Source organism: Taudactylus pleione, unplaced genomic scaffold (genome assembly GCF_031769625.1).
Source record: "Taudactylus pleione unplaced genomic scaffold, aTauple2 ptg000191l, whole genome shotgun sequence".
Lineage (NCBI taxonomy): Eukaryota > Metazoa > Chordata > Amphibia > Anura > Myobatrachidae > Taudactylus > Taudactylus pleione.
Window position 1 is genome coordinate 3791156 of NW_028284593.1, and position 14234 is coordinate 3805389.

Sequence of the window (14234 nt, forward strand, 5' to 3'; positions counted from 1 at the left end):
ACGACACCATGTAATCCCCAGGTTCCAGCGCCAGAATGATGGACCGTAGGGTCTCCATCCGAAACCTTGGCACCCGCAAGGACTTGTTGAGTGCTTTGAGGTTGAAGATCGGACGGTACGACCCATTGGGTTTCTGCACCAAAAACAGATTGGAATAGAAACTCAGGCCCCTCTGGGAGAAAGGAACAGGCACTATAACTCCAGCCTGGAGCATAGTGTGCAAAACCTTCCGCAGTTCCGTGGCTTTGATCCGGTCTGATGGAAGATCCTTGGTGAAGAATCAGGATGGGGGCCTGTGCCGAAAGGAGAAGGCATACCCGTGAGAAACCACCTCGTGAACCCAACTGTCTGTCGTGGTTACCGACCAACACTGGGCGAACCATAGCAGGCGGCCTCCCACTCTGGGATCCCCCAAAGGGAGGACCGGACCGTCAGGCCGCAGGTTTGTCATTGGACTTAGGGGCCAGACGTCTGGTACTCCAGGCCTGCTTCCGGAGCTTGGGCAATTTTGTCCAGATCCGGACCAAATAGGACTTCTCCATTAAAAGGCAAAGCTTCCAAACCCTTTTTGGAATCAGCGTCTGCCTTCCAAGATCGCAACCAGAAGGTGCGACGAGCCGCCACAGCTGCCGAAGAAACCCGAGAAGTCTAAAGCCGCTTCATTAATGTAAGTGGCCGAATCCCGGAGATTGCCTATCAACTCGGTCTGTTCAGCCGAACAGTCGGAATCGAAAGACACCTCCAAACTATCAGCCCAGCGCTCCATAGCTCTGGCTACCCAACAAAATGCCGGCCTGGCTGCCCCTCCCCCGCGAGAGAATAAACGGACTTCAGGCAGATTTCCACCTTACGGTCCGTGGCATCCTTTAAGGACATGGAGGTCATGGGCAACGTGGCACTTCGGACCAGACGTATCACATGAGAATCCACCTGTGGCGGGGATTCCCACTTAGCAAAATAATTGTCCGCAAACGGATAAGCCACTGCTAAACGTTTTTGAGGCTGATACCGTCTGCCAGGATGTTTCCACGCTTCCTCTAAGTGGTCCACCAATTGACCCGAAAGAGGAAACACTGTGGCGTCACCCTTAACATCTTTGAAAAAGGCATATTTGGATTTTGATACCGGAGGTTCATCATCCTCAATAACTAAAGCTGTGCGGACTGCACGAATAAGGCCAGGTATATAAACCTTAGACTTAGCGTCCGACTCTTTAGTACGGAGAGGTTCTTGATCCAACAGATCCAGAATCTCCCCATCATCGGTCGTCCCCTCGTCATCCTCATAAGGAGTGGACAGAGACGCCACCGGCCGCTTGTGAGGCAGCAACACAGACTCCCCTTGTAACACGTCTGACAAATGCTGCACAGAACTTGTCAGAGAATTATCCCATGCAGGCTCCTTAGAGACCTGAGGGGAAATAGGGAGACTGTGGGGTACCATCAGTTGTCTCGGAAACCCCTGCATTGGTGACGACACCACTGACTGCTGGGACAATCCCATCTGAGGGAACGCAGGTTGCGGAGCTAACTGGCCCACTAGGGTTGTAAGCGCTTTAGCGAAACAAGCCCAGGGCGGTTCCTGTACCGGAGCCGTGACAGTAATTGGCCGCGTCAATAAAAAACACTGCCGACATAGCCCCTCCGCTATAGGTACCTTACACGTAGTACACAGAAGCTGGAGAGGAAAATCACTCAGACATGATGGCAAGTATGTGACCCCTCTCACTGATACACATTAGTATAGTGAGAGAACCGCCCTGCAATCACCGCACCGCAAGGCTTTAGCAGAAGAAGAGCAGGGACAGTGAAAAGGCTGACAGTAGAAAGTGAAAGTACAGGCAGCAGATGCTAGCAGCAGTCACATACAATGCAAACAAATCCATCCCTGCACTATCAGCGCTGATCCTCAATTACGCAGACACAGGGCCTGGTAGGACACAGCGCTGCATACACAGACCTGTTCCAACGGAGGAGAGTTATGCCGGGGGACCCAGACCACGATGCCACCGATCAGCAGCTTCCAGCAGCGTTCACCATGCTTCCATAAAGATGGCCACCGAGGAGCAGAGAGGAGGCCGGCCTGGGGGAGGAGCGCTGCCACAGGGCCAATCGGCAGGTGTAGAGAGGGCTGTGTGCAGCGGGGGAGGCACCGGCTGTGTACAGGGAAGGCGCGCTCCCCTGGCATGCAATTAACCCCTGGGACGCCGCAGCGCTACCGCTCAGCTGCGGTCCGGTGTCCCATGGGGGTAGTGGAAGCACAGGTCCGTAACCTGGCTCCACGCTGCAGCCGCCACTCCCCAGGGAGCCCCCTGCCTGGGGACTCCGGACCATGTTCCAGCGGGGACCCACCGCGGGACCCCGCTGCTTACCTGCTGTCCCCCTTAAATCCGGCCATGGTCCCAAACATCTGGGGTCACCGCTAGCTGTGACCCCAGATGCCTACCAGCATCCCCGGATCAGTACCGGCGTTCTGGTACCGGCGGGGGTGTCGGGAAGACCGCATGGACGTCAAGAATGACTGTCCATGCTGTACCTCCAGATGTGCAGCCACAGCTGCCTTGTAGAAAACTTCAGGGGCTATCCTTAGCCCCCCTCTAAACAGATGCATCCGACTCCGAGCCGGGCACCAACGAAACTGAGATGCCTTGGCTCGGGGGCGGGGTATAGGAGGGGGACCCTAGTGCATCCTGGGAGGCTGAAAGCTTAACTCTATGGTGCCCGATGCCTGACGTCATCACCTATACCCCAAGGTATCCTGTGGATACCCTATGGACCCTGAAGTAGAAATATGAAAATTCTGTCAATGTCCCAATATTTATGCACCTGACTGTAGATACTGGGCTGGCTCGGGGCATGTTCGACCAGTGCGGTCGAACAGGGGCGCCACTCCATCGAGGGCACACCCCTCTCAACCATTTCCGATTTCAGCGGGATAGTCCCGTTTTTCAGGCACTGCCCTGCTGTTCCACCCGCGGGGCAAAGTGTCCGGCGGGTGGTTCGGTACCTCTACCACCGCAGCCGTACCAGCCCCGGGGAAGAGGAATGGATGCCGCATGCATGCATGCATGCATGCACGCGGCATCCATTCACTGCAGGAAGGGGGCTAGGGACAGCCCAGCTACTGACGTAGTGCTGGGCTTGCCCCCAGCCTGACGTTAACGGGAGGCATGCCATACGGGCACATCCCTAAATAACGTAATTTAGGAGGCATGGCCTATGGTAATTAGGCCATGCCCCATTTTCAGTCACACTAAGGGGCAACAGATCCCGGTCCCGCACAGGGCACGGTTAACCCTGGATAGATACATACATATACATCCAGAAATTTGGACAGAAATAAAGTACCTCAGAATAGCTGTACACATAACATTCAAGGCACTGAACCAATGGGCAATAATAGTGCTCAACAAACCAGCAATAATAGCGCAGGAAAGGGCTAACTATAGTGAGGTATACATGGAGACATGAGCCCAACTACTCCCCAGAGATGTGCTGAAGCATGCATTTTGTAAATTGGCTGCCCAGCATTTCTTTATAGGAGGGGAGAGTTTTGAGAGAGTGAGATGGCTATCAGACTGGGACAGGCTGTCTGCTATGAGCGCGCGAGCGAGCAAGCAAAGCCCGACTTCCCCCTCTGCTGTGAACCCCAGGGACATGGCCCTCACCGCTGCCAGCAGCGTCCTGTTAGCCAGCGCCCTGGTGGTCTAGTGTATGGAATGGGGACACCTAGAACCAACATTACCTGCGGTGTTAAGCCGCAAGCCACTCTTACCTGCCCCTGTCGGCAGCCGGCTGCGGGCTCTGGGAGCAGTGTTCTGCTGACCTTCCCAGAGACCTGTGGTGGAAGTCACCGGTGCTGCCACCACCGGTGCTTGGGTCATTGGGGTGGCAGTGAAGACATTATATAGGATGCCCTGCACTGTCCGCTCTGTGTGTAAAAAATTAAATAAAAACAACACATGGCCACTAAAAAGCAGCCCCACAAAATGGTGCCCTTGCTTAAAAACTGGCTGGCCTGTGGCTGGGGTATAGTGGAGAGGGAGCCAGGTGGTTGCTGGGAAGTAAATTAGTAACTGTTTGGGTATAGCCTGGAGAGGGAGAATCTGAGCACCAGAGTGATCCCTGTGCCCCCCTAGTGGAGGAAGAAGAAAAACACTTATCAGTCTGCCTAAGCTAAATACAGGAAGAGATACTGGAGAAGATGAGAAGCAGGGCCTTTCCTAGGGGTGGGCTGCCTGTGCAATTGCGCAGGGCACTCCACCCTGCCCCTAGCTGTCACTCACAGCAGGCATTCTGGTGCAGCGGTAGCAGCACTGCGTGGCTTGCAGCTCCGACCGCTGACTGTCCCGGCCTGTCCACGCCCATTGATGACAGCTCACCAGCCACTCAGCGCACAGAGGAGCAACTTCTTTAAGCCACGCCCGTATGCAGAGGAGCCCGGCGGGTGCCATTTCTGAGAAGGACTGGGAGTGAGAGACGCCACCGCCGGCCAGGCCCAGGGGCATACAGCAGCAGAGCAGGCAGCCAGCCTCTCTCACAGTGAGAATGGGAAAGCAATGTGGGGGGAGCAATGTTTTTTTTCCTGTGGGTGTACACTGGATTGATGTGATTAGAACAGGAATCGGGGAAAACAGCAGTTGGTGTTGCTGTCCCTAATCCTATGGTTATGTTAATGTCATAAGGTAGTCTTTTAATTTGAGGCCACACCCCTTATTGTGAGACCACGCCCTCTTACAGGCAGCAATGAGCATTCTTAACGGTTTGTACTCTTGTTGAGGAGGGGGGGGTGCATTTTGTCTGTTCGCACTGGGAGCCTCAGCCCCTAGAAACGGCCCTGATGAGAAGCATCATTACAGTATATACTTTCCATATAGGCATTTTATTAACTGCCTGTCTCTACCTATGTACCTCTTGTGCTCAGGTTTGGAGATGCAGTGAACACAACTATATAGAGCAAGCAAAGTTTAAAAAAAAAAAAAAAAAAAAAAAAAGGATCAATAGATTCAATTCATTTATATTTAATTGTTTTGTTTATTTTGTTAAATCACTAGCAAAAGTGTGATCTGCACACAAGTAGGTAAGGAGCTTAAGCTATGCCTACATTACATACCAGTTGACAATTTTATTGTATAAGTTTAAAAAAATTAAAATAAACAAATTCTATTCCTCAAAATGCCTCTCACTTGTATGTATTTCTAAGAAAATCAAAGTAGTGCATAAAATCCTGAGTGTTTCTGAATAAAAGACATATGCCCCTGTTATAGACTGCCACTCTTTATGTGCTAAGCAGGTTTTACAAACCATTGATTTTCTGAGGTTTTGCCTCAGAAAATTGTGTCAGTGTCGACATTGTGAATGTTGACAAGGAGACCCTGCCGATACTCAGTCTGTGTCGACATGCTGACTGTCAAACTGGTATATCACACGCTTTTAAGCATGTTCCCTTGATTTGATATTACATTTTGAGTAAAAGAACTGAAAACATCCAGTGTGACAAATCAATACTATCCACTTTGGATTTTAACCCTTTATATAGTTTTAGACAGTGGCGTAACTAGGGTATTTGGAGCCCAGGGCAAATTTGAAAAGGGAGCCACCCCACCCAACACACTGATATGTGCGCGCGCCTAAGGCGCGCACGGGAAAAAAAATGGGCGTGGTCACTTAAAAATGGGGCGTGTCAACATGACACACCCCTTTATTTTCACGTTGAACATTCTTATCCATATGCACCTTAACCCCAGTAGTACCCCTTATACAGTACACCCAGTATGCAGTTGTGGTCCCTCTTATGCAGGCCCATAGTAGTGCCCCTTATACAGTATCCCCAGTAGTGGTCCCCCTTATACAGCCCCCTATTAGTTCCCCTTACTCAGTGTCCCCAGTAGTGGTCCCCCCAAATGCAGTGCCCTATGTAGTGTTCCCCCTTATGCAGTGCCCCCAGTAGCAGTCCCCACAATGCAGTGCCCCAGTAGTGGTATCCCCTTATGCAGTGCCCTTTATATAGTGCCCCCAGTAGTAGCCCCCCCCTATGCAGTGCCCTTTATATAGTGCCCCCAGCAGTAGCCCCCCCCCCCCTATGCAGTGCCCTTTATATAGTGCCCCCAGCAGTAGTCCCCCCCATGCAGGTTTGCCTGTAGTGGTCCCCCTTATGCAGGCACCCAGTAGTGATCCCTCCTATCTAGTGCTCCCTGTAGTGTTCCCCGCAGTGCCCCTAGCAGTAAGCCCCTTATTTAGTGCCCCCAGCAGTAGTCCCCCCCCCCCCTCCCATGCAGTGCTCCCAGTAGTGGTCCCCCTGATGCAGGCTCCCAGTAGTGACCCCCCCTATCCAGTGGTCCCTGTAGTGGTCCTTCCTGTTATTGCCCCCACAGTTGTGGTCCCCCCAGTGCAGTGCCCCTAGTAGTAGGCCCCTTTTATAATTCCCCCAGTAGTAGTTTCCCCCCCCCCCCCAAGTAGTAGGCCCCTTTTATAATTCCCCCAGTAGTAGTTTCTGCCCCTCCCCCCCTCCCCCAAGTAGTGGTCCCCAGTTGAGGTTCCCCCTCCCGATTAAGTGCCCCCTGTAATAGCCCCCCCCAGTAGAGGTCCTCCCAATAATGGTGCCCCCAGTAATAGCCCCCCCCAGTAGAGGTCCTCCTAATAATGGTGCCCCCAGTAACAGCCCCTCCCCCGTCCTCCTAATAATGGTGCCCCCAGTAGTAGGCACCCCCCCTTCCCGTTGTGCCCCCACCCCAGTAGAGGTCCCCCCAGTGGTAGCCACCCCCGTTGTGCCCCCAGTAGTGCTGACAGGTTTTAAAAAAAAAATTATATATATATATATATATATATATATATATATATATATATAAAAACATACTTACCTGAATCCACGCTGCTGCTCCTCCAGTCCGCGCCGCCGCCCGCCAGTCCTCCCGGGCTGGCGCGCTCAGCATAATGGGACAGACGTCATGACGTCTGTCCCATTACCCACTGCAGGAGCCGGATGGAAGTCCGGCTCTTGCAGTGGGTGCTGCAGCAGTCAATGAGAGTCTATCTGACTCTCATTTTACTTCTGTTTAACACACGCATTGCCGCCAGCGCTGGCGGCGATGTGTGTGTTATGCACAGCCTGAGCCCGCCTCCTGGCGCTATTGGGCAAGCGCTCAGGGGGAGGGAACGGTCTCAGGTCAAATGTGTAGCGCTGACCGCACTCATTGCGGTCGGCGCTAAACTGGTGGCTAACTAGGGCGGGCCGGACCGTGGCCGGCGGTGCCCCCCCGCTCGCCCTGCCCTAGTTACGCCACTGGTTTTAGACACATGCTGCTAGGATGTAATCCAGCCCCAAATGATTCTCTAATCCCAAGAATCAATTGATCTCATGATCATAACTTAACATTACACCAAGTGGCATGGGTGGTGTGATTATACCTCCCACCCAAACTTCCAGGATCTCTGCTCTGGTTTCTAGCAACACCTCTGGTATGGCCTCAGTGTTGAGCTTTGCCTCCTGATATTCCCAGGGCATCTCCTGATTTAAGGTAAGAAGGGAGAGAGGTGAATGCTGAAGAAGGCGCTCATTACTCTACTCATGAGGTGCAACTCATGTTGCTAAATTCAGTCTTAGTTTTTTTTTTGCAACATGTTTATTAAATGTGTGACAGATAAAGCAATGGAACAGAACACATGAAAGACACATAAGCACATTTTAACATGTAACTGCAATAATCAGGGAAATCATAACATTCAGTATATAAGCACAATTATTGTAATCCGCAGTATTCCATTTCTACATGGGACGACCTGTCACTATAAACATAACATTTACAGATGAGAGAGCAGTGTATCAGGCTAGCAGTGGGCAGCTTCACTCAGAGATAGATGGTATTGCAGAGCCACACAGAAGCGGCTATGCAATACCGCCCAACAAACTGTTAATGCAGCAGGAGATGTCTGTATGAAATAGACACCTCCTTGCTGCAGTTGTGATCTAAGTGCAGCGTTCGTAGACGCTGCCTCGGATCACCATTGCTACCCAAAGCGACTGATGGTCGCAATGGTTGCTCCATTGGCCAGGCTGCTTAAGCTTACACCCCAGCATGGCCGGTGTCTGGTCACTTGCGAGACCAGGAAATCTGAGTCCACCGATGCAGACCCTGGCCTCGACACGCTGTTTCTGCCACACCCCCGCTAGGGGGGGGGGGGCGTGAGAGATCACATGACCCGTTCTGCATATGCGCAGAATGGGACCCCTTAACATCTACGTACAACCATCTGTCTAGACAGTAACCTCCACATGCATCAACTAGCTCAAGTAACAGAATAGCTAAGACAGAAAAATTAAAATCTTAAAAGCAAAATTCAATTCCTGGATATAAAAGAATCCAATTCTGCCAAAGCTAAATCAGAAGCTTATTTTAGCCAGCTATTTGGTCTGCCTGCTATTTTTATTGCCAGTTTCTGATAATGCCTCTGAAATTCTATTCATGGAGTTAAATTAGAACACATTCTAGCAGTTTCAATATAAAAAGATGCTTATGGAATAAAGATGTATATACAAATTTGGTTTTAAAATGAAATCAGATTTTTTTTTTTATGTTAAATTTGAAAAAACCAAAAGGATTTTCCTTTGGAATGGCAGATCCACTTTAAGGGGTACTCAGATTGTAGTAATCACATAATGCTCACCCTTCCTTTACATGTAACCTCAAAATTAACTTGTGCACAAGGCTGAACTGAGCATAAATAGCTATTCACATAATGGTACAAAGTATTTAAGACTTTCCAAAACATGTTCCACACATGTCTAGAATTGTGTTTTATTGACAGACTTTACTTCTCTAGTTAGCTGATTGTTCTGGATTAGTATTGCTGCCTGGCTGAGACTCTGTATGCTCAGGTGAGGGCTTGGGGGCAGGATTACTAGAACTCTCTGTATACTCCACTCTCTCAAACAAAATAAGAAGTTCACAATGTGGGGTTTGAGGAAAGAGGTCCACAGTAACCGCTCTGACGGGCCGGAAAGGACGTCCTTTCACACGGTTTGAAGGCGCACGACACAGACTGGAAAATAAGAAACAAATCAGTGGTTGTAGCATATATGAAAAAGTATGTACAAAATCAGGTTCTACAACTTATCGGTTGATGGGTTTTAGGATGTATTCATATTAAATTAAAAAACAATAAAAAATTATTAAATTAAATGGACTAAATTACATTATTCACTTGATTGTATAATCTGGCAGATTAGCCCCATAATATTAGAAGATTGATATAACATGATAATATACAAAAAGTGTGTCCAATATGTAAACATATACAATACTGAATAAATACAAATATTTTATTTTTGCAGATGACTGTTTTGTACGTTACTCGATTTGACAACATTACCAATAACAAAACAACATCCAATAAAGTATGTTTCAATCACAGCATACTTACTCTACAAAGTTGTTCAATGCAGCTTTTGGATTGCAGGAGACATAGATCAGTCGTTTAAGATGTTCAGCTCTTCGGATTGCAATGATTACTTTGGAATCTGGTAAATAGGATCACAAAAAGCAGGGATGTAGTCAGCATTCTGACACTGGAAGATATTAACTTTCCTCTCGCGAGTGGTTCCTGTTTATCTCTCACAATAGCACCTAAGCAAAACACTGGGCAATTGCTATGTTAGCAAATATTAAGTTCCCCTCCTGTACCTGGTACACATTTGTATGCCCTGAAGGAACATCCATTTTGGTAGTTATACCCTTGGGCAAGTTCTATGAAAATTTCCATTGCTCTACTTCAGAAAATAGGTAAGCATGCCCACAGTTATTTGATACTTGGGGGAAAGTTTAATATGATTCTTGATACTATCCGCAAAAATCATATTACTCTACCAATGTTTCATTCCAGGGGCGTAAGTTCATATCAGGTGCGTGGAGGTAAAAAAGTAGTGCACCAGTACAGTGGTGAATATTATAGATGAATATTAGATGAATAGTAGATGAATATTATCCCACAATCATCTGTACCCGAGTGTAGCCCCAGTGACATCAGCACAGGGTGCACATTGTTTTGCAGCCCGATATCACTAGGGAATACAGGGTCTCATTCAGACCCGCTCGCGAGCGCAGGACGCTCGCATGCGGGTCGATGGTACCCAGATGCGCATGCGCACGTTGGAGGGAGCTCCGTCATGCGCATGCGCGAGACCCGGATAGCGACAGCCAAGCTGTCGCTCCGGGTCTCGCACCAAAGGGGGCGTGCTGATGGTGATTGACAGCACGCCCCCTTTGGTAGGCGTGCCGGGGGCGTGGCTGCCAGACGGAGGCATTCCCATGGGAACGCCTACCGTCTGGGTCCGACCCCACTGACATCACTAGTGATGTCAGTGGGAGTGATTTTGGCTCTGATAGAGCCAAAATCACTCCAGGACTTGAGGCAGCGAGACCCTACCGCAGGGTCTCGTTGCAAGCCCGATGGTCGCGCAGGACGCTCGCATGCGGGTCAATGGTACCCAAATGCGCATGCCAAAAATGCGCCAAAAGGCCGCTCCAAATTTAAATAGGACGGCCCTGATTCAGAGCGAGCGCTCTGGTCAGAGCGTCCGGCTCTGAATCAGGGCCACAGGCCCATGCTGAGTGGCCTAAGGATTCTTGGGACTATGACAGGGGGACACCATACAGACGTTTTTTTCCGCCATCTGCGAAAACACCAGTTTTTTGTCTAAAAAACTGCGAAAACTGCAAACAGGCGAAAATGGAGAAAAAAAAAAACTGGGAGAAAAGTTCTCCATCCCAGACCAGGAGAATAAAAATGCAAAATCCCTATTTTTGGCTACAAATGTGAAGATTTCTTTCAGAACCCTTTGGACCCCCCCCCAAATTTTGGGTGAAAAAAAAATTGTTGAAAATGGTTTTATCGTACTGGGTCTGATTTTTTGGGGGGGCTGTATGCATGTGGAAAGTGTTTTAAACATCGCACGTGGTCGCAGCAGCAGGTATTTTTTTTTTTTCTAACAGTTTTAAAAATTGTGTTTTTACGACACGAAAATATACTTGCACCAATTTTAACGTACCCCCAATTGACGTGGGGCAGTAATTTCCTGGAAATAAAATAGCTATTATATGCAACATTTTTTTTTTCCACTCAAAATTTGCACAACTTACAATACATTTTTGGGGTCATTTATCATTAGAGGGGGTGTTTACAGGGTTCTGAAAGAAATCCCCACATATTTTGGGATGGAGAAAACTTTTCTCCAGTTTTTTTTCCTCCATTTTTGCCTGTTTGCCGTTGTTTTGGCAAAAATGTTGCCTTTTTTTTTTTCAAAAAAATGCTCGTTTTTGCCAATGGTGAGAAATACTGCCGTTTTCGATACGAATTGAATATGACCCTTAATTTCCTTATTAAATTACATTCAAGAATGACCAAATATCTATAAATATATAAGTTGATATTTGCGCAGTTGAGCAAATTGTTTACTACTGCGCATGTGCGAAAAGTCCTGAAAACACCAATGGCGCATTGGCGCACTGAGTGTATGCAGAGATTGCTGTTGCATATGTGATCACACTTATCTGGGATGATGGCAAAAAGGCATGGGCATCCCTGAGAGGTGGCCTGAAGTGAACGCATAAAAAAGGCCATCACATGGGTGTGTTGTGGGAGTCTCACAGGTGTGTCAGTGAAGGTGGCTGCATTCTCAAACGCAGAGCCGCAGCTAGAGAGGCCAGGATTAGAGAAAGTTTAGGAGGAGACAGTGTGCCAGCCATAGGGCGTCATAATGGTGGGTACACACTGGGCGATTAAAGTGGACGACTGAACGATAACGCTATCGTTCAGTCGCCCACTTTATCGTCCATTTTTAATCACAAAAACGATGAACGATAACGACGAAGCTTTCCCGCGGGTCGTTCGTCATCATCGTTCATCGGGTTAACATGCAGGCCAACCTGACGATGTCATCAGGTTGCTGCATGTTGGGGGATGGGGGAAGAGAGCCCGGCGCTGAACAATATCGTTAATGATATCGTTCAGCGGGTGTGCTCAATGTCATGAACGACATTGAGCACACCCTGCTGGGGACACACTAGACTATATCGCTCAGAGAGCATATCATCTAGTGTGTACGCACCATTAGTGTTGATGGTAATCGTGAGGGGGGAGTGTTTGGGTCCACATGCGGATTTCCACTGCCCAAGGACATTGAAAGTGAGCGTCTCAGGCGTTAACAATTACAGAAGGGGAAGGCTGAGACTAGCATTAGCATATTATCGCAGCTGCGAATCTGAAATATATCGCAGCCATGCATGCATTAGCGTCCACCTCTGAATCAGGGCCTTAGAGAGAATAGACTATCAGGTTAACTAAGCCCATTAAGTGAGATTTAGAGGCATGGAATAATAGGTTTAGTTCCTTGATCAGTCATATCACTTCTATCGGAATGAATGCAGTGCCAAGACCACTATACTTATTTCACACCCGATTACATTTCCCAACCTAATCCTCATATCCCTCCAAAACACAATGATTTTTCTGGTCGTATACAAAGACCTTGTAGCTTAAGCGGGCACTAATGTATGTAAATATTTAATGTGACCCACTTAGCCCAATGTGTGCAATGACGTTATCCTTCCAGGTACCAGAGTGTGGTTAGACAGAAGGGCTGATTCAGACGTAGACAGAGTTGCAAATTTATGCTAATGCCGCAGCTGATGAGCTTCCTACTGAGATGCGCACCAGCTCCGGCTCTAATCTGACAATGTGCGCAAATAGTCACACCATCAATCAGACATCGGGTGCACCATCGGATATTAGAGCAACACTAAGGTTGCTCAGAATTTCCGACGGTACATGGTCGCAGGTGCCAGTAGAACTGTGTCTTTTCAATGCAGTCCCTGACACAGACACGCCGATAGCCAGCTCTCCAGTCACCGCCCAGGAATGCCTATCGAAATTGCATGGATCTCCGCTCTGCTTCCTCCGGCATAACCATACGCAGAATTAAAACATTGCTTGCAGCCGAAGTTTTTATTCTGTCCACCTCTGAATCGGGCCCAGAGCAGTAGATTTGGGTATGACTCAGAGTAATTGTTTTCCTGAGGGTACTACTGAGGTTGAGACCAGCCCTGGCCCACTCTCATTAAGTTATCCAACTATTTGGTCTAGTTGTTATCCAACACAAAACTACCCCTATTTTCCTCTCCAGTAATTCTCATATCGGACAACAATGACCTCTGCTCAAAGGTCCTCTCAAATAACCCTGGTTATGCACTTTTTAAAAAGACTCTGTAAAGCTAAACAAGTTTCTAGTTTCTATGTGGCAGTTCCTGCAGATCAGACGTTTCTACTGTTCAGCCAAAGCTCACCTCTCAAAGAGACTCTCCTCTATACAAAATATTTACCTCCATTTACAATTTGTGAAAGGGATTTATACTGACCCTCTCCACCTGGAGACAGGTCTTCATAAATGTAAATAAGAAGTGGATTTTGGGGAGACTTACAATTCAGGGGATGAGTCCAATATTTTAAAAATGGTCTGGAAATCCTCAATAAATGTGCACATAAAAGGAAATGCCTATCAGGTGCCTTTAAGCAGTATTTGGTCCCAGAAAACCCACACAGAATTTTTCCCACGCACTTCTGGTTTAATCTGGAAAAAGAGATCTTTTCTTCAGACTACAACCCCTATGAATAGTGGTCAGAATCATGTCCTCTTGCATGTTTCTACCCTTACAGATTCCAGGATGTCGCTAAGCATATGCCAAAATGAAGCAGAATGACTTGTCAAACTTGTGCACTGTGGTAAAGGGTAGCTCCCCCCCATTTTCCCTTTGGCAGTGGAGTGAATTTGGCAAACTGAATACATTATTAGCATCCAGAAGAACTTCTCCTCCGCTTGCCATAAAGTTTGAGCACCTTGGGTAACTTTCTAAAATAAATCCCTTGCTTAATTTGAATTCTGCCCTAGGTAGCCCACACTGCTTCATTTTTCTGGTGCTACGCCTCAGAGTGGACCAGTCTTTCCATTAATCCCCCCACAAGGTGTTTCCTCTGCTTTCCATCCCCTTCTCATCTATGTACCTCTACAATAATTAAATAAAACCTATGGCATGGTTTGCCTCCATTCTACTGTTCTTCCGCTTCAGCAGGGATAATACATTGATGGTCATTGGTAAATACAATACTGGAACAACTGTACATTACCCTTTACCATTATGCTCAAAGTTGTAGTTATCATGTGACATCCACATGAAGCAATTGATG

General features: G+C 48.1%; 1 protein-coding gene across 2 annotated transcripts in view; it reads right to left on the reverse strand.

Annotated features, from left to right (window-relative positions):
- Window positions 1–7586: 7586 nt before the first annotated feature.
- TRMT2A (tRNA methyltransferase 2A) overlaps window positions 7587–14234 on the reverse strand; it is a 53395-nt gene continuing 46747 nt past the window's right edge. For both annotated transcript variants that reach the window (XM_088476683.1, XM_088476682.1), the window contains 2 exons: window positions 9420–9516; window positions 7587–9038 (listed from right to left, as the gene is read on the reverse strand). In XM_088476683.1, coding sequence (XP_088332809.1) covers window positions 8816–9038; window positions 9420–9516 — 320 coding nt within the window. In that variant the 3' untranslated portion in view covers window positions 7587–8815. The remainder of the gene's footprint in view (window positions 9039–9419; window positions 9517–14234) is intronic.